Raw genomic sequence first — 20,936 nt, 5'->3', positions numbered from 1 at the left:
ATAAACTAGCACATCAGCGCTGCCTCTATTGTAACATAATAATTTGTTGATAAAGGTACAGTCATTCAATTAACAACTGTCACTATGGTTACAGACATCCTGTGCGATTTCTACACGAGTTTGACTCGAGTAACTCGTTCAGGGTTTATATTCATACATAACGTTACTGTATTAGAGCTGTGACTGTAAACTGTTGTGTGAACAGAACAGACCCTGGATTATTCGTTTATGTGTACTGAATAATATGATATAAAAAAGTTGTATTTGTTCACCTTAGTAAATGCATTATATAACAAACAAACAATGAAAAATATAGAGTATATAATCATTAATTAATTCTTGTTTATGTCATTACAGTAATTGACGGTAGTTCATGGTGCATTCACTAATGTTAACAGTTTCAACTTTGATTAAAAAATTATTAGTAAATGCTAAAATAAATACATTTACAATTAATAAAAAATTAATCAAAGATTCATTAAAGGTGGTGATATTCATGTTTTCTTTTTATACAGTATAGTGAGTTATTTAGCAGTTTCGCCTTAATCTGAAATGCCCTGCAAACTACAGCTACCTATATGCCACATGAGACTTCAATATGGAATTTATGGCAAAAAAAATCTCCCCTTAAAATGCTATTGGTCCGCCTACATAAAGTGTTAGGTAAAGGAATATGACTTGGCCTGAAAAATATTTCAGTCAGAAGAATTTTTTTCACTTTAATTCTTTTTTGTATGTTATATATGTCAAAATCTGTGTAAATAATAGAAAGGTCGCTGATTAACTCTTGCAATTCAGTGTCGTGATGGTTTTAAAAAATATTCTGAAGGTAGTAAAAAAGGTAGTAAAAAGTAGTAAATTTAACTTAAGGATTTCTGTATAAACCCTGTGGATTTATTTTGTGAAGGATGGACGCACTTTTTTTGACTTGAAGGTCTTGGACCCCGTAACATTACATTTAATCAATTGAAAGATCTAAAACATTTTCTAAAATATCCAAAAATGTGTTTGTCTGAAAAACGATGGACATATGCAACTCGGACAGCTTGGTGGTGAGTAAATCATGGGTTTAATATCATTTTTGGCCGAACTATCCCTTTACATGATTTTAATAGACTGTTTTCTTTAGAACTGTAGTGGCTTAAAATATCTTTTGAATGCTATATTGTTACTATTGTTACTAAAATGTTTCTAAACATATCTGTCCGTTACGTTGCATAATTTTAAAAGAATACATGACGTTTTTAAACATTTTGTATAAAAAGGGTTTGTGTTTAGGGTAGGGTTTGGGTTTAGGGTAAGGTTTGGGGTAGGGAGGGTTAAGGTGGTAACATATCGCATATGGTAATTATCGGTAATTATACAGCAATCCTTATGGAATGAAAGATACATAAATGTTTTAAGTTTTTTAGATGTAAAAACGTAAAAATGCTACGTTTAAATATTGTAAATACGTCTACATTGTACGTTTTAGCATCTATTTAAACGTACAAAAATTAAGTTTTGTTTTTTAAAGTTACACATAAATAAAAAGTATTAACAGCGAAACCAGGCTGGTGTTGAAGGTGCCCTAAAGCAAATTGGAACATCAACAAATGAATTAGTATTTTAGGTGTGTGTAGCGCAATTCGAGTCGCCCCTGTTGCGAGGGACAAGGCTAGGCCTGAGTGAGAGGAAGCCATCTTTAGCTGCATGAAATTCCATCTCTGTCGGCGCCGGGGCCCTGCAGTGCTGTGAAAGCAGTCCGGTCTTGACAGAATTTAATTTGTTTTTCTCTTCTCTTCTTTTGGGTTGAGGCTGTGCAATATGCCGCTAAGAGGATGTTTTTGTTGGGAGAGGATCTTCAGCTTGATTGTAAATCCAAAGATAACGCCTCACTAGTCCTCCATCTTTTTCCAGGGAGGGTTATGGCACATCGTAGAGCACTTGTATGTTCTTTTGCACCGAGGGGACTTACCCCACGGTTTCCGGTCTGTAATGCATACGATGAATGGGTCTATGCTCTTTTAATTATCTGAAATAATTAACAGCAGGTTGTCAAGGTATTGCATATTATAATGTCATTAAAACATTCATAGAGGTGTGTGTGAGATGGCGGTGGGCGCTGTGACCTCTGGACATCCGCAGTGAACGTGGGTGGACTCTTTCTGCTTGGACAATAATGTTACTTTGAGTATTGTAGCTGAATATGTAAAATAGTTTAAAAACAAACTAACTTTACACCGCACTGCCTCAAAAGCTACATCTGCTACCTTAAAGGCTTTAAGATGTATAATAATGTAACTTTTATGGGTAGATAAGGTACCATTACGTTTCTGTCTAATGGTGAAAGGTGCAGCAGGGTATAGTACTGACCCAGTACAGTTTTACACCTTTCTTTCATTCTGCCCGTTACTCCAAAATGCAATAACATGCTTTCTGTTCAGCTGATGTCACCAATTTCAAAGTCCATTCAGAGAAGCATTTGGAAAGCCTGTGCCGTGAGCTGTGAATGATGAAGGGCTCATGCAGTTCGATGAGGCACTGTGAACCGCACCATAATTCATCTCCACGTCCGAACCACAGACGGTCACATGTTACTCAGTGTTACGCGGCACAGTGATCTTGACGCACAAGCAACTGTAAAAGATCCAACAACAAAAATCAGTGGAGTCTTTGTTGATGGTCAATGCAGAGGATGCGGTTTATGGTGGGCTTTTCAGATGCTGATGCATGACATGGTGGTACCCGCATTAGCAGCGCTTATTTATTTATTTTTTTCTTTTGTCTGAGAGTGCCATTTCCGATAAGTGCTTCTCTCTGGGGAACACTGCATTGCAGACCTATGATCTAAACAAGTGACCATCTGCTCAACCCTCCATTTTTCCCCAAAAAGCAACTTGCATGTAGATGGTAATGTACCGTTTGAAATCCGCCATGCAGATGTGACCAAACTGTGATGGATATTTAAAGGCGTTCATTCAAGAGTGCTTTTTTTGTGGACACAAATTTCATTCATAACTGGCAAAAGTGTGCTGCTGTAAATTGAGGGTATCTGAAGCCAAATCTTTGCAGGGTGAATTGGTGGGTGGACCCAGCTGGAAAGCGACCGGTCCTGTAGATTCCAGAGTAAATGTTATTTAAAGGTGCATTACTACCATGACGTCTCAAAGAAAGCATCCTTTGAAGCTAGCAAGGTTGCTGTACAGTATGTACCAGTGCTTGTCAATGCGTTGTGCTTACCTTTAGAACCATGCAGAGGCACAAATTGCTTGTTTTGAAAAGGGAGCAATTTTGGATGTAAAATACCTGTGACCAAAGGAGCAATAAATTCTTGTTAGTGTTATGAATAGATTGGCTGTTTGGCTGGGAAATGCCAAGTCATACGCATGTTGGCAAGTCTTGAGCACGAGGGAAACGGATTTCTAAGCCAGTCAATTTCTCAGAGTCAGTCAGTCGGATACAGGGCTGTACAAATTTACCGCCACGCATGCTAGTAGTATCTCATGCTGAACCGTGTTGAAAACTCTTCTTTGATTTTTGCCCTTCAGTTACCTTAACACGTTCCACAGTTAACTTGTTTAATTTAGTGTGAAAACATTAATTTATTGATTACCAATGGTTGATGACACATAAAGCCTATTAATGCTGCAATGCTGCTGATTTTAGTTAAGATTGTTGGTTTAGCTTCCGATGCTTCAGCAGCTTTTTCCTTACAGTAGATATTGAGGAAAGCAGTCGTGTGCTAAGATTCGTTCATCATGTAGAAAACACATATTGACTTTACACTCTGCCACAAAAGTCTCTCTAGACATTTTCTCTTTGGCTCATTTCGTGATGAGGTCACTCGCCCCCGAATAAGTCAATTCTGCTTATCAACCCCGAACGGGTTTACACTGTCCGACATGCGTGTCGAGACTAAAATATTTATTGCTATCATACTCATGGGAAAACATCATAAACTCGCACTACAGTTACCCCAAGAGTAGAAAAAAATGGTCTACAATCCATGTGACATTAAATAACAATAGAGAAATAATACAGTGTGCATACATAAATGCTGTTGATTTTTGTATTTTTGATTGTGTATAATTTTTGCTTAGATCTTGTTCTTAGACTACATGATTTGTCATTCAGATAATTTGAAACCTGTTCCAGCATGTACTATCAATTATAGTTCATACACACATTTGTTTTGTAAGGTACAAAACCATCAAAATTTCTTAGAAACTTGATTGTTATAATAATCTCAATCTGAATCTATTGATTGGTGGCATTGTCATGCCTTTGCATGTGTGCTTTACTGGAGGTCACTTATAATTTAGCCTATGATTTTTACTATAGGACAGGAGCGGTTCCCCTGGAGCAACGTGGTATTAAGTGGCTTGCTGAAAAGCTTGATTGTGTTAGGCTTTACTTAGAAACGATCCAGTTTGTGTGTCAGCCCCACCTAGGATCAAATTTGTCACGTCTGCGTTATCAGCTCAGAGCCTTAATCACAAGACAGTTACTCACAGAGGCAATGACTGAACAAATTGCCTGACTTAGTGTTTTCGCACTTTGTATGATTGCTTCAGTCCCTATCCCAGTTCAATTGTCCCCCTCTGATCTGCTTTCACACTGTGTGCCGAACTGCTTTCTTCATCAGCATGAGCAGACCAACAGCTGTTTACCATTGTCGCTGTGCAATTACACTTAAAGTCCATGTAAAGTTTAATATTAAAGGTGGTATTAACTAGTAATGCACCGAAAGAAAAATTCTTGGCCGAAGCCGAATTAAATAAAAAATTAAGAATACAGAACATCCAAATTATAATATCAAATTATTTTGCCAATTTCTCACCATTGCACAAGTTACATTTTCAGAATGTCCTTTTAACTAATTTAATTTCACATTATTTAACAAAATTTTTTTTTACATTCCAGAAGTCATTATAGGGCCTTTTACACCTAGTCACTTTTCTGATCAGATAGCTATAGACTTGTCAAAACTGTTTCATTTATATTCGACCACATAAATGAGTCTTGGCTAAACGGATATTAACGGAAATTCTATTCCCACGTAAAATGCAAATAACCTATCACTGTATGTTGAGCAGCGGACGCGTGCCTACGTGCACGGTCAACACGAGCAAAGGGAGAGAGAGAGAGAGAGAGGCGGCAAGATTGATAGGAGATAACAGAAGGTAAAATGCTCAACAAAGCTGTCTAACAAAAAGCTTATTGTTAATAAACATTTTATTTCTCGTTTAATATAAGCGTGTTTGTCACCATATGACTTTACTGGTTTTAGGAAGTTTTTATTACATACTGCTGACGTTCTTCGCCGTTCTATGACATGATGAGATGAAGAGCTAAAGTCTCTTGTTCTCCGTGCTTGTGCATTCAGCAGACAAATACCCAGGATCGCCGCTGCCGTGTCTTTCTCATACGCTGCATGGTGTTCAGTATGTCTTGATTTTAGATGATAAATGAAACTTGTAGTGATGTACGTTTTCGCATCTTTCTTTGACACTTTAAAATGTTTTTGCCATCTCTCACTCTGCGCTTGTATATTTGATCATGTCATCACAGACCTCATTGTTGGGTGAAATTTATTCTGCCTTTTCACTTGTTCGGCCGACCACCGGAATTTTTCTTGTGCTATTTTCGTCAGAATCATTTCGGTTATCGAACATTCAGTGCATCCCTAATATTAACCACGCAGCCAAATTTGCTGATTAAAAAACTGCCAAGTAAATAAAATAAGTTATCAAAATCTTGGAAAATATGCAGAATTTCTCTCTGCAACCTGAATGAATACTTGCGATTGAGTTTAGAGGGAGACAGATTAATCGGTTTTGCCGATTAATTGGCACTGATAGTTCAATGGTGCAAAAAAATCCGAGTTTTTACGAGTGTGTTTGTTGCTTCATATCATTATGAAGTAATACATTTGCTGAATAGATGATGCATTAGCAAAGAAACATCTTTTGTTATTTTGATTAGATCATTAAGTGCTAAAACAGAAGCAAATAGAGTACAAGACTACACATATAATAGACATTTATGTGATTTCATTTTTTACCAGTGGGAGTATTTCACAGAATTATTTACTTCAATACTCATTAATATAATTAATGTATTTTTATTTACCTTAATTTTATTTAGCACATTTTCATTCAGTACTGTTGTTTTATTACTTTTGCTATACATTTCTAGCCTGGCTAACACCAGACCAGTCTCATAGAGAATGAGACGTGGTCTGGGAACCCTATGCTAATTTTCTCATATTTGAGGCGTGGTTTACGAATGCCCAGAGCCGTTTATTGGGCACTACGAATGTCTATCAAATGTGTCTGTACGTAGCTAGCCAATCGTTTCAATTATACCAGATGACGTATGTAGAGCGACATCAATTCAAACGTTAACAACTTTTATCGGGTATGTGTGCACACAGCTGAAAGCTATGCAACTAAACCGGTAGCTGTATATTGATATTGAAAAGCCCTTTATCAGGTGCAAAATTGGTCCATAGTTTTTATGCTAGACTTGCAGTGTGAATAAATTTACGCGTAAGGCAGCATGGGGAAACCCAGGCTAATACATTTCAGCATTGTTCCACTTTTAGTGTTATGTTTGTTTTTTTACTCAGTATCCATTTTAAAAATGGTTGATTAATTGGTTGAATAATTGGTTATCGGCAAGTAGGGACCAATGTGTGTAAGGGGCAGTTCCATGCTTAGGTAGCTCCGGTGTGTCATTGAGTCACCGTTTAAGCCCCGCCCAAATAATCCTGAACATAGAAATGTGGAAAAACTGTTTTTGTTTGATGTTATTTGTAAAATGTTGGCGATATCTGCGCCTATAGCATTAAGTTGCTCACTTAAAATGCTCAATTTCAGATCAGTGAACCCGTGCTGTGGTTTAACCTTCTATATATGAAAATAATCCTTGACTTTTATTATCATGTGAACTCGCACAGTTCCTCTGTGTATGTACATTCAGAATCAGCTTTCACAACAATAATGCAAAACAAACTTTAAGGTCAAACCGATCTAAAGCTCTAGTGTAAAAATCCTCAACCGAGGTTGAAAAACTGCGACCCTTGCACTCTTGCCCTTGGTAGGGTACACGGTTGCCTTTAGCAAGCGTGATATTATTATTTAAATGTTTTGACCTTTTAGCTTAATCTTTAAAGTGCCAGATGAATATAAACTGTATGATGCACGCTTCTAGTTTTTAAATAACCATTGACTGCATTAAAATAATTTGAAAATCTGATGATTTTGTTTAATATGTGGTTTGGACTTCCTTCTCTAGTTTATTTAAAAGAGCTCATTCTCACTTAAACCGTTTGACGCAAGCGTAAGGGATTTTAAGCCTCCACTGATTCATTTACAGTCATAGCTAACTATAAATAACAGATGTTCTCATCTAGACTCGGTCTACAGTACGGGTTATTGTTTTTTTATCCATTTTGCTTTGAAGCGGAATTATAATTTTAATGGATTTTTACGCTTGACGTGCAAATAAGTCACCTTTTCTGTTCGTAAATTCCTTTGGTTTCCATATGCTGAAAACACTTCTGAAGACTGCAGTTGGCTTCGCTCACCTCTTGCACTTGCACAAATATGGAGTTAAATAAATTTCGCTTGTGTTTTTCGATTTAGACCGCAGTATTTTCGCCACTGCAGTCTTTGCCCATCGGCCAGTGTGAATGCAGTAATTATGTGCTGAATTATGCAGTAGGCCCTCTTATAAGGCCTTTTGCTTTTACTCAAAACACCCTCATAGGCATCTGTTCTTCACAATATTGAACTCGCTTTAAAATTGTTCTTTTCCTCCTGTCAGATCCATATATCTCAACATCCCTCGTACGTCTTCTTTTTCGGTCCTTGCATCCATCTATGTGTCCACTTTTCTCCTTCTCAACTCCCGAAACGGATGTCTTAATCCCCTTTCAGCATGTCTTTACAGTGTCAAAAGGACAGGAAAGGGAATTAATAGGGGAGAGAGATGCAGAAGAAATTATGACGTCAGCCCGCCTTCTGCTTCAAAGCTATGACATCTTTGAAAAAGCAGCCAGTTTGGCGTTACAGATATGCATTTGTGTGTGCATGATGATGTGGGTGTGTATATGTGTGCTGCCAATACCTGAGTCAGTGCTTTAATATTATGCATGTGAGGTGCAGTTATACATCATGCTATACAACATGCAACATAAATCACCCACCTGTGAGAGTGTGTATGTGTTGTTTGTGTATGTATAAATAAGTGTGTTTAGTAGAAGGTTAATTAAAGAGAGTGTGTATGTATGTATGCGTCTGCGATGCAGGATGAGGGGTGGGTGGGTAGGTTTTTGATGGCTGGCTTACAAAGTGACTTGAAAATGATTCATGGTGTTGCTGGCGCTTACATGGCCTGCCATTTGTATCAGCAGAACCGCGTCGTCTCGCTCCCTCTCTTTTGCTCTCTTTCTCTCTCTCTCTCTCTTTTGCTCATTGTACATGCACAAACAAAAGACGTGGAGGGCGGCCTCATCCCCTCTGTTATTCTCTGTGTTCTTTATTTTCACTTTTATTTACTCAGTCTGTTCTGGATCTACCCAGGCAGAGACAGACGCTTTAGAGCCTAGCAGATTTATAGTGGAGATTCAAGACTCTCTCTCTCTCTCTCTCTCTCTCTCTCTCTCCAGCGTTGAAAGGGGAATAACTTATGAATCAATGCAGGGGGAGTAATGATTTGCCATGTACCCTGGGGAGTGGAGGGGTACAGGGGGTGAGATGTGTTAGCTTTTCTTCTCCAATCCCTGCACTGGGATTTAACTACGTCTTTTAGGTTAATGTATCTTGATGTCTGGTGGCATTGTAATTGATGATGATGGACTGTACGCTGACGTGTTTTCCTTTCCTCCGTGAGAGATTTAAATCTGTTGCTTGTTGCTGCTACATTTATAATCCGTGCCTCTATTTGTTTCTGTAATGGTCGCAGTAGTTTTTCATTTTTAACGCAGTTCTTTCGTTTACATCTAATAGTCCTTCTCTTTTTCTTCCTCAAGGTTTTGTTCCTGCATAAAGCACCAGCTACCCAAGTGACTCTCTGCCCTTGTCATGGCATCAAGGCCCGTCCTTTCATTCCTGTTGGCTGTTCTGGCGTGCACTGGGCCGGCTCAGCCTTCCCCCCCACTGCTGCTCCGCCCCCGGGAGAGAGAGAGGGATTCGGGAGGGGCTTCGGGCGGAGTCAACATCGCTGTGGTCCACTCCGGCTCCTCCCACCTCCCGGAAACGAGCGCTGGGGTGGGGGGTATGGGTGGCGCCTCTACGGCAGGCTCTGGCTCCGGTGCCGGGCCAAGCAGCAGCTCAGGGACGGGCGTTCTGAGTCGGGCCTGGTCTGGACAAGTGGGTGAGAGCGTGATGACGCCTTGGGGACCGGCCAATGTGATCTGGCTGGCCGTGAACGAGAGCAGTCCTGGGAGCCTGTTGCTACAGTTGTGTGAATTACTGGCTACCACACCGCTTCAAGGGCTTGTGTTTGAGGAAGAGAAGCCACCACCGCCCACCCGGGCACCATTAGCACCTATGCTGGAGTTTGTTTCGGCCCAGACAGGTGTACCTGTCATTGCTGTGGGGGGAGGAGCTGGCCTGGGGAGGGAGCCACAGGTATGTCAACATCCTTTCGTAATTGGCATAGTTTGTGCTCTTGATTTAAAAATTCTTCATGAAAATCTGTTTTCATTTTGAGTAGAAAATCAATTGTAAACATGTTTGTGCATAAATTCAATATTCCACCTGTTACTACTTGTATTAGTATGTACTTTATCACTATAGTTTAGCAGTGTGCGCTTTATTTAACCTTTTTTTTTCCAGGAAGGTCCCATTGAGATTAAAGAAATCTCTTCTTCCAGGGAGTCCTGGCCAAGATGGCCGTACCAAAGTTTCACAGAAACACATTAACACATTATACACAAACTAATTCTAAACAAGCAAGAGAAAAAAAAAACACAATTTGCAAATGTAAGTTAATTAAAACAGCAACATACTTCACTCATTTTACAGCACAATATATTTTTAAATGTATTCAAAGAAGGAATTATTTCTAAAGGAGAAATGGCTTGAAATTCATTCCACAGCCATGGAGCACAATAAGAAAAAGCCGATTTTCCATGTTCTGAATGTACTCTAAATACATCTAGTGTAATGCCAATTGACGATCTGGTGCTGTAATTCTTTTTACACAAGCATAAAAGCCTAGCTATATAATTTGGAAGCATACCAAGAAGTGCCTTTACAGTAAATACTAATATATGCGATTTCCTTCTTTGATATAAAGAGGTCCGACCTACACCGTTATATAACAAACAATGATGAGTACGTGAACAAGCATTTGTTATAAAACGCAATGCGGCATAATAAACACAATCTAATCTTTTTAATAAATATATAGAAGCATGCATATAAATAATATCACCATAATCTAAAATTGGTAAAAAAGTACTTTGTATAATTTTCATTCTAGCTCCACTTTTTTTGACGAAAGAGAAAACCCAGTCTTGGTTTTAGTCTTTTTACCAAGTAATCAATAATCAGTAATCGCTTTAGAAGGAATTAATCTACTCAAATGTATTTGTACTAAATGCTGTTTTTCAATACTTCTTAAACATGCTACATTTTATATAGGCCATACTGAAGATAGATAAAATGTAAATTGATGTGATTCGATGTCGTAGGATGTAAAACTGTATTTACCTAGGCATAATGTAGATGAATAATAAGAGTTCTGTACATGGTAATGACATATCGTGAGCCTGAAACACAATTTTTCCTTCCTTCTTATGGTGCATTCACACCAGCCGCGGTAGAGGCGGCAAAAACGCGCTTTTCGTGCTTAGTTAGAAGCTTGAACGTTTTGAGTTTACTCGCTTCAGTGGCGCGTGAAAGCCGCATGTGAAATTTTAGTCATTCGAGACACGTGGAAATTCGCGTCATGGGAGGGGCTTCTGCAACTTTGGTGAAACTCCGCTCGCTTACTGTAATCACATCAATACTACAGCAAGGTCCTGATTGGTTAACGCGGTGCGGAAATCCACCAAAGTTCAGATTTTTCAACTCGCTCGTTTCCCGTGGCAACGCGTCATCCGCGTGTACCGCGCCGCAGGATGCCTATTCGCATTTTTGCATTGACTTAACATGTAAATCACTCGCGCTTGCTGCCTCTACTGCGTCTGGTGTGAACCCGGCATTATGTTTATCTCATGCATGCAAAAGACTGCTGGAAAACAGGCCAATCTCAACATAACACCGACTGTGACTTTACAGTCGTGATGTACGCCCCTAACATTAAATGACACATTAATTTAAGTACATTGTTACAATGCTAAAACAAAGTTGTGACTGCTGAGTTGGTGCTATATGCTAGTTAATAATGCTATATGCTTACTTTAGGGCTGCATAAGAACTAATCGCAACTTATCGTTTGCAGAATAAAAGTTTTTGATTACATCATATATGTGTGTGTATTGTGTATAATAATTATTTATATATAAATACACATGTATTTAAAATGTATAATATCTTTTTATATATTAAGTATTCATATTTATGTATAATATAAATGATATATAAATATAAAAATGTATATACACATGTAAATATTTCTTAAATATATACATGCATGTGTATGTATTTATATATACATCATTATTATACACAATACACACACTATATGATGTAAACAAAAACTTTTATTCTGCAAACGCTTAGTTGCGATTAGTTCTTATGCAGCCCTAGCTAACTTTAGGCTGAAGTTCTACTATTGACGTTACAGTTACATTTTGCAGGTGCATACTGAAAAAAACAAAACTTACCACTCAGAAACGTCCATTATCAATCTCCAAACAATTGATTATTATCAAATTGCGTATCCTTGTCTGATACAGGCTCAAACATAAGGTCTGTTTACACACACATAGAGCTACTAAAAAGAGCTGCTCTGAGAAACAGCCAATCAGAGCAGAGCTCAACATTATTATTCATGACCTATTCAAATAAGATAATAATAGCTTATTTTATTTTAAAGGAAAATCCTAGGGTTGTAAATGGACATGTAAAACCTGGACAAGACGAGTTATTTGTCAATTAAGAGAAAACACTTCCCTGCCAAAGACGAGTTTTTACGGCAATCCCTATTTCCGCTATTAACCACTAGGTGATGTTCTTACACAACTTATAAAACACTAAAGCATTCACTCCGTTAAAAACTCTGTGTAGGTTTGGCTCAAAACGCTAACGGGGAATGAGTTAATAAACCCACATACCTTCTATGTAGATATCAAAAAAACAATTTAAAATATTATTTCAATGCATTCTTTGGCACCTTTAAAAACAATATGTTAAAGACATGTTTCCCTTATTATGAGATTACAGAAATTACTTGTTTATTTGTTATGAGTGGATTATTTCCCGTTTCTCTGTCACACTCAGCCTAAGATGCGGGAGTGCCAAGTTGGTCATGCCCACTTATTTACATTCCTTAGCAACACATATTACTAATGATAACTACTAAGAGTGTCACGATTTTAATTTTAAATCGAAATCGATCGAAATTAAGTCACAACCTGGAACTTTGCGGGGAAAAAACAGGTGTTGAGTGCTACGAGTCAACCTCCTCTAACTTAGCTAGCTACAGCCAGTCAAAAAATAGCATGGCAGATGCAGGAGACACCACGTGAACTGCTTTTTACCCACAATCACCAATGCACAGCAGAACGGCGTCTGTGCCAGGACTGGTCATTTCTCTGAACTGAGATCTGCTTAGGTTTCACAACAACTTATTTCAGTTGCTTAAAGAGATAGTTTGGCCAAAAATGATTTTAAACCCATGATTTACTCACCCCCAAGCTGTCCGAGTTGCATATGTCCATCGTTTTTCAGACAAACACATTTTTGGATATTTTAGAAAATGTTTTAGATCTTTCAGTTGATTTAATGTAATGTTACGGGGTCCACGACCTTCAAGTCCAAAAAAAGTGCGTCCATCCTTCAGAAATTAAATCCAAACGGCTCCAGGATGATAAACAAAGGTCTTCTGAGGGTAATCCGCGCGGTGTTGTTGTAGAAATTTCCATATTTAAAACTTTATTAACGAAAATAAATACCTTCCCGTAGCGCCGCCATCTTAGACTCCTCTGTATTCAGGAGAGACTATTAGCGTAGTGTACGCAGTGGTGTAGTCTAGATTTTTGTCGTGAGTATACTGTGATTTTTCCCTCTCACCCTTATGCTTACTCGTCCTAGCGCGACACCTCATAAGCGCCACCACACTCACAGATGCATACAGTATATATATTCATGTGCATTCTGAAAGTGTACTCATAAACACATAAACTGAATGTGTTCTCTTTTTTAAGAAAAAAAAGACTTTAGAGCCGATGGGTTTACAGCTGGGGAAACTGGACTGATTTTTAGACTGGTTTAGTGTTAATCAACATCTAACTCAGGGACAAAAGTTATTTAACTGTTAATTACAATTAAATAAATCTTCAATCTGTGGCTAACACATGCATTAAAGGAGAAAAAATATTCAATTATTTCAATAGCTATTATCTGACAACTATTGATAACATTACCATGTGTAATTTAATGGTGTAAATGTTTTTAATTAATACACATTTAAGATGACCATGAAATAACTCTAATTTGCATAGTCATTGATATAAAAGCTTATATTTGCATATAATACAAGCATTGTCTAAAAATGAAAATAGGCTTATACTTAATTATTATTACAAGAACATCATGTAGCCTAATATAAGACACCCAAACCAAACAGAAGTTTAAGATCATATACATCTTGAACGTAGATATATAAATGAACACAGAGAAGGGAAGTTTAACACTGTGAAGCACAAGCAAACATGCAGAGGAACTGAAGGCAGCTAAAAACCATCAGGATATTATCACGGGCTTATTTTATTGCATTTGGAGCCTTACCTCCAGATAAAGTAATAAACTGGACTGATGATTTAAATGTTGTTTACTCACATGTGCGTTGTAAGCTCTATGGAGTTTATGTTGCAGCACTCGTTCACTTCTCTAGAGTCTAGACTGTTTGTTTACAGTGTCGCGTGAGCAGCTACACTGCAGGTTCGACTTCATTTGGCGCTAAGCAGACCTCTTGGTGATGTCAAAGTACCGCGAGAGCGATTCAAAGCAGATTTCTCCATGTGATAACTGAGTCTCTCTCGCGGTACTTTGCTGTCACTCGCCAGTCTGCTCCCCAGTTACTTTCGCGTCACTATAGTAATCTGATTTCATAGAAATTCATACGCCGATCGGATCGCGCAGTTCGGCATGAAGTATATAGCCTAATATGTATTTCAACCCGTTAAAGTAGCAAGTGTAGCATGCTAATGGTCAATGCTTCACATCTATATTATGACTAAACTTTAAAAATGTCACAAAACCATGCTGTTACGCATCCTCGCGCTATTTTTAGTGGGTATACGGAAATCCTTGACAATTTCTAGTGGGTATACGGCGTATACCTGCGTATCACGTAGACTATACCACTGAGTGTACGCACTTTTCTTAGTGACGTATGACATATTCGGAGGGCGGGGGCACAGAGCAGCAGCAGAGTAGCCTCCGTAGGCTGCGTAAGCTCTCATCCTGAATGCGGACGTGACTAAGATGGCGGCGCTACCGGAAGGTATTTATTTTCGTTAATAAAGTTTTAAATATGGATTTTCTACAACAACACCGCGCGGATTACCCTCAGAAGACCTTTGTTTATCATCCTGGAGCCGTTTGGATTTAATTTCTGAAGAATGGACGCACTTTTTTTGGACTTGAAGGTCGTGGACCCCGTAACATTACATTTAATCAACTGAAAGATCTAAAACATTTTCTAAAATATCCGAAAATGTGTTTGTCTGCAAAACGATGGACATATGCAACTCGGACATCTTGGGGGTGAGTAAATAATGGGTTTATTTTATTTTTGGCCGAACTATCCCTTTAAGAGTTATGAAAACAGCATTTAAACATGACTTATTGGGGTACATTCTCACAATCTCGTCTGATGTTAATAAAAGCGCATTTTTAAGGTACAAAGTCTATTTCTATTCTATTTCATAAAAGTCTAGTTTTAAAATGGCATAGCATTTTTTTGTGCTTTCAAAAAAATAAATGGACAAATCGAGATTCTAATCGAATCGTAACCTTAGAATCGAAAATGTAACCAAATCGAGGATTTGGAGAATTGTGACACCCCTAATAACTACATTTTTTATATTTATGGTAGAAAACAATACATTTATTTCCTAATGATTTTTGGCAACAAAAAATTTTTTTTTTACCCATACAATATATTTTTGGCTATTGCCACAAATATACTCGTGGGACTTGTATGTATAAGGAATTAGTACTGAATGAATTGAAGTGTGTAAATAAAGTACCTGTATATTACAGATGGATCACGAGATTATCAATGTGACAGGCGTGCAGGCCCAAACTAAATTCACATTTTCTGTGTTGACTTTAGGGGGAAAATCTGTGAAACAGTCAATAGTACTAAGGGTAGGTGTAAGTGTAAGGGTGGTTTGTTGAGGCATGAACAGTCTGGTCCGATGAATAATGTGTTTTTAAGCTTGAATGAATATGTTTATACGTCTGTGGACATAATTAAACTGAGCACAATGGATTTAAACATAGTCAAATGTGTTAAAGCTAATTCACACTAATCCGACAAATGGACACAAACTTTTTTTTCACTTTCTATTGAAATAGATTTCAATGGATCAGTTTAAATCTAGATATAAAATAATCTAGAAAGGTGCCCAATAAATCATACGTGAAAGGTGTTTTGTATCCTCTCTCTGATTACAGTGTACAAGTGTTATTCTTACACAAACACATCCGGTACATCTTTTATGTTCAGAAATGACTCAGTCAGAGGCCTTTTGAAGGTCTCTTTTGTCACTTAAGCCTCATGTTGTTAACACATGCCCTGGATTTACGAGTGTTTCAAATCTCTGTCTATTTCTCACCTTTTTTCCCCATTCCTTTGAACAAACACCACCTGGGCTTGTTGGTAAAAATCCCAACCTTATTTATTCATTCCGTGGGCAACCGGGATCTGTCGCAGTCTTGTGCAGTTTGACTTAAAAAATCCACTTAATAAGTGGATTGAGATGACCAATTAAACTTAAATAAGTTTTAGCTACCTGTGTTGTTTTATTCACACATGGGAGAGAGCCTCTCTGCCGGCATGTGGAAAAATATTACATTACATTTTCATTTGCTTGCTTAAGCTTTAATTAACCACACTCGGAAATGCTCGAATGTTGTGGATTGGTTAGCGTGTGGGTCACAGAGTTAACTCTCTCTCGCAGGGCGTCTCTCCAGAGACTCTTCACGAACCGCCAACCAGATCACGGCACAAAGGAGCCATTTAACTGCTTTAATTAAGACTGTGATTGATTACATCATGTGGTTAAATATTTTGGTGTGAGCAGAGAGAAGATGCCTAAGCCGCTGTTTTGGTGCTTTGCTCTGTCAGCAAGAGCTGCGAAATCTAATGCTGCAAATCCAGTTTCGAGTGTTCAATGTAGATTGATTTCAGGCGAATCAAAGCCGCAGCATCACAGTAGACTCGAGTCTGTTAGTACTGTGAATCTTTTGAAAGCACAAACACCTCAGGCGCTTGTTCTTCCCCAAAAAGAAACTGTTTTAAGCTGATTTTTCGTATTTTATAGAAGTAGCCTTCCAGGTTCCATTTTATTCTCTTTTAAATGCTTTAAATACATCACTTTGTCCATCTGGACCTCAATATGGTGCGCTATGCAGTACAGGGGATGCTTTGTGTCTCGGGGGCACGAGCAAGCTAATGCACAGCTTCTGGTTCAAGTCTGGTACAACGTAAGTGAGACCAGCAGAGCAGTGGTGCAGAGCTTGACACTAAAGAATATACTGCAACAGAATGCAATGCTAAATGCCCTGAGGTCTATTAGATCTCCCTGGCAATTGCATCAACTGTTTTATTAGGTACGTTTGCATGCAACCAAATAATCTATTTGTAATCCATGCAGCTGCTAGCCATTTTGGTGCCCCAAGCATGAATTCCTTTATGATGCCCCCGACCCGAGGATAAAAACATTTTTTTTTTTTTTTGCCAGTTAGACTTTTTATTTCCAAACGTATAACTCAATAGCAATAACACAATGGGCCCTATTTTAACGATCTATGCGCATGGTCTAAAGTGCACAGCGCATGGTCTAAAAGGGTGTGTCCGATTCCACTTGCTAATTTAAAGACGCAAAAAATGGTTGTGCGCCGAGCACACTGTCAAAAAGGGTTGTTCCTACTCTCGTAATTAGTAATGGGTGGGTTTTGGGCGTAATGTGCAATAAACCAATGAGAGTCTTATCTCTCATTCCCTTTATGTGGAGAAAATATTAACCTTCATCACCTAAAAAATAAACCATAAACTACTGCGCAATATCTAAGGAATACTGTCTGTCAAACTTTCTACACTAGAGGGGGGCATCCTTTCTACACTAGAGCAATTTAATTATCTCCTTCACCCTTTTTGTAACATATATATGGCTAAAAAGTGCCTAATAATATTTTTATAGGCTAATGAAATGATATCGGCGGCATTATAATTTTTTTTCATTAGGCTATGTTTGGTGCCCCCTCAGCACTTGGTGCCCTACGCACAGTGTGTGATGCTCGTGGTGGGAGTGGCGGCACTGTTGAAAAGCCGTAAACACTGTAATCAATACGATTCAGGTTGATTTCGATTGTATTGGAAGGGGTGGTGTAGTTTCATCTGTGATCCGATCATCAGGAGAAAAGTAGTATGCATGCAAATGGGTTAATCGTAGTATTTTCTCAATGCATAGTATTTTCTCAATGCAAAAATACCTTGTGCATATGCACAGAAGAAACATGGAATAGCAAGGCAATGGCAACACGCATAATAAGGTAAACAGCGTGTGTTTCAAAACGTGTTATCTTTGCCTAAAGACGGTTTGAGCATTGACAACATAAACAAACGGCTTTCGTGGAACAAACATTACTTCCGGTAAACTCTGCAAGGAATTAATGACAATAGAGTCCTTTAAGTAGTAGTTTATTTCTGATAACAAGCAAAAAACAACAAGTACATTAATGAAGTTCATATTTTATAGCTAAAGCGTATAAAAACGACACTGAGGTAACGTTACTGTGTAAAATGTGTACTATAATGTATACAATGTTAACTACAAACTGTCTGCCAAACCTTTCTTTACATAGCAGTGATCCATGATCACCGTCTCCCCTCGTCTTTAGGAAACCAAAACATTTGTTATGTTCAAGGTATTTGTTCCAGAGTTCAGTTTAGACATTAGTCAGACCATTAAACAAACAGGACTGGAAGTAAAGTTCTGACCAGATGTGTAACCGCAACAACGCACGTGCGTCTGATGAAACCGTATCATAACTATATCTGAAAACTTCTTAATAATAACTTTCACCAACTCAACTTTGACTTTGTACATTTATCCAGAGATAAAGAATGAACTTGACGAGAGATGCTGTGCACTGCATTGCCAAGTCCTCTGCTTTTTTGCGGAATTCAGATTTGGGGTAGTTGTTGATTATTGTTGATTATAGGGAGCTGATTATTTTCTGCGGGTTAAAGATGAAATGATTTTACAGGTATGTATTAGTTATTGGTATTCGGGTTGTGAAAAGAAATTTGGGCAAGTTTTGATCTGTGATCTGGCAACCATGGCTGTGCGTTTGCGCAGACGTTTGGTTCAGATATATAGAATGTTCATGTTAACGAACATTTTAATCAGATTGCAATGTTTAGGGTACATGTAAAATGTACTGTGTTAACCTGCAATCAGATTAAATTCAGTCAGATTGACACATTTTTGTGCATGTAAACATAGCCATTGCGACTGCAATTATTTTAAAGGCCGTGGTTATTTATTTAAATTTGTAATCAGAAATAAACTACTTTAAAAGGACTCTATTGTTATTAATTCTTTGCATAAGTTTACCGAAAGTTACCTCTGTTCCATGAAAGCTATTTCTTTATGTTGTTACCGTCTATAGTGTGAGTAATTTGCACAGAAGCATCCAATCCTAAACAATAGTTTAATGTAGGATATAAACTCAAATGTTTTCTGTTCCAAAAAACGGGCCATTTTAGGAAAAGGAAAATTGATTTTGGCAAACTTACGACATTGTTTGGATATATATACATTTATAATGCACATTTTTGGATGCTGAGAGACTGCAGAACAGGTTGCTCCATTTTTTATGTGTAAAAAATGTAATTGGGGCTTTCAGTGGCAAGAAAGGGATAATGTAGAGCCATCTGGTCATTATCGTAAAATAAACCCCAATCACAACCCAAATGGAAAAAGGAGAGGTTCTGAAAAGCTTTATTTCGCCGTCTGGCTATACTTTATTCCAGTTATTGTACGGATCCCTAACAAAAACCAAAACATGGACGAGAAATAGAGCTTCAAAATACTGAAAGATGGAGAGTTGTAAATATTTTATAATAGCGCTTTGACTTAAAACAGCAGTCTACTGGAAAAGAAACAATTGGTCGAGCAGCTGGACAAGCACTGTATATTTTATTTTTTATTTTCAGTTCTCCCTCATCCAGGTCCTTGTACCTCTCACTGGTTCATTGTTGTTTTTCAAAACATTGTTTATCGGTTCACCGGGGACTCCTGAGCTTCTGGCCATGTATCAAAACCTTTATGCTCACCATATATATTAATATTAATACCGTCCTCCCAGGCTATTTTTCACTAGGGTTGGTTGCCATAGTAATCATTCTGAGTCGCAAGATGGCACCTTTCCATTCCTTGTATTTATATAAAAGTAAAAAATGTACAGTGCATCAGTCGTTATACAAAAATATTGGATGGTTCAATGCTCTGATCAAATACATCTCTCTCTATTTGCATTTATGTATTTGGCAGACGCTTTTATCCAAAGCAACTTAAAGTGCATTAAGGTATAACATTTTTTATCAGTTTGTGTATCGATCAAGTATTTCATTAAGCTGTGTGAAAACAGTACACAGACATTTTAAAATGTACATGTGCTATATATTATTCTGCACGTTTATTAAACCGGGTTCCCATGGTTCCTTAAAATCCTTGAAAGTTTGTGAATCTGAGGGAAAAAATTCAAGGCCCTGGGAAGTTTTTGAAAATATACATACATTGATAAAGGTCATTAAAAGTGCTTGAATCTATTTTATGCAACAAGTTTTCTGAAAAATATTCATATAATTCCCTGTGTAGTGTAGGATAATATCATACAAATTCTAGACTTTTAAGCACACATGCTAAACTGTTCGCTTTAAATGCTTATATCTTCTGTATGCGAATGTTGATTCATACCAAAATGCTTTTTTGCATAGTTGTGTTTGACACATGAAAACGTCTCTGGTTACGTATGTAATTGTTGTTCCCTGAGAAGGGAACGAGACGCTGCGTCTTCCCTGCCATACTTCCTGCATCCGTGTAACGCCGTCTTTGGCAATATTTTAGATAGCGATATACTTTCTGGCTGCCGCGTTACCCTGTCGTTGTCGTTAAGTTTCACCATTGGTTGAATTTGATATACACATTCAGATGCACTTACCCATGGAGGCGTCCCTAAAGTGATGCAGCGCGAGTTCCCTCGAAAGGGAATTCTAAGAATGTTAGGTAACACGATGTAACCTTGCTCTCACTTGAAATGTGTCCCCACATTTAGTCCTTAAAAATTGAGGGGTATTGGACCTGGAAAATCCTTGAAAGGTCATTGAATTTGAAGTTAACTAAGGTGTGGGAACCCTGATTAAAACGTGATGTACCTGTTACATGTAGGAGGAACGCAATTGAATACAATTTTTAGTCAAGTTATTATATAAAATTCAGAATTGCTATTGAAATATAATTTTATTTTTATTAAACA

The 20,936-nt window shown here is 37.9% G+C and overlaps 1 protein-coding gene across 1 annotated transcript in view; it reads left to right on the top strand.

Moving 5' to 3' along the window:
* grin2da (glutamate receptor, ionotropic, N-methyl D-aspartate 2D, a) overlaps positions 1–20,936 on the top strand; it is a 100,878-nt gene that overhangs the window by 24,616 nt on the left and 55,326 nt on the right. Inside the window, exon 2 of the mRNA XM_065287918.2 lies at positions 9,020–9,620. Coding sequence (XP_065143990.1) covers positions 9,072–9,620 — 549 coding nt within the window. The 5' untranslated portion in view covers positions 9,020–9,071. The remainder of the gene's footprint in view (positions 1–9,019; positions 9,621–20,936) is intronic.

This window comes from Paramisgurnus dabryanus, chromosome 19, assembly GCF_030506205.2.
Source record: "Paramisgurnus dabryanus chromosome 19, PD_genome_1.1, whole genome shotgun sequence".
Lineage (NCBI taxonomy): Eukaryota > Metazoa > Chordata > Actinopteri > Cypriniformes > Cobitidae > Paramisgurnus > Paramisgurnus dabryanus.
This window is presented reverse-complemented; position numbering and strand designations above follow the sequence as displayed.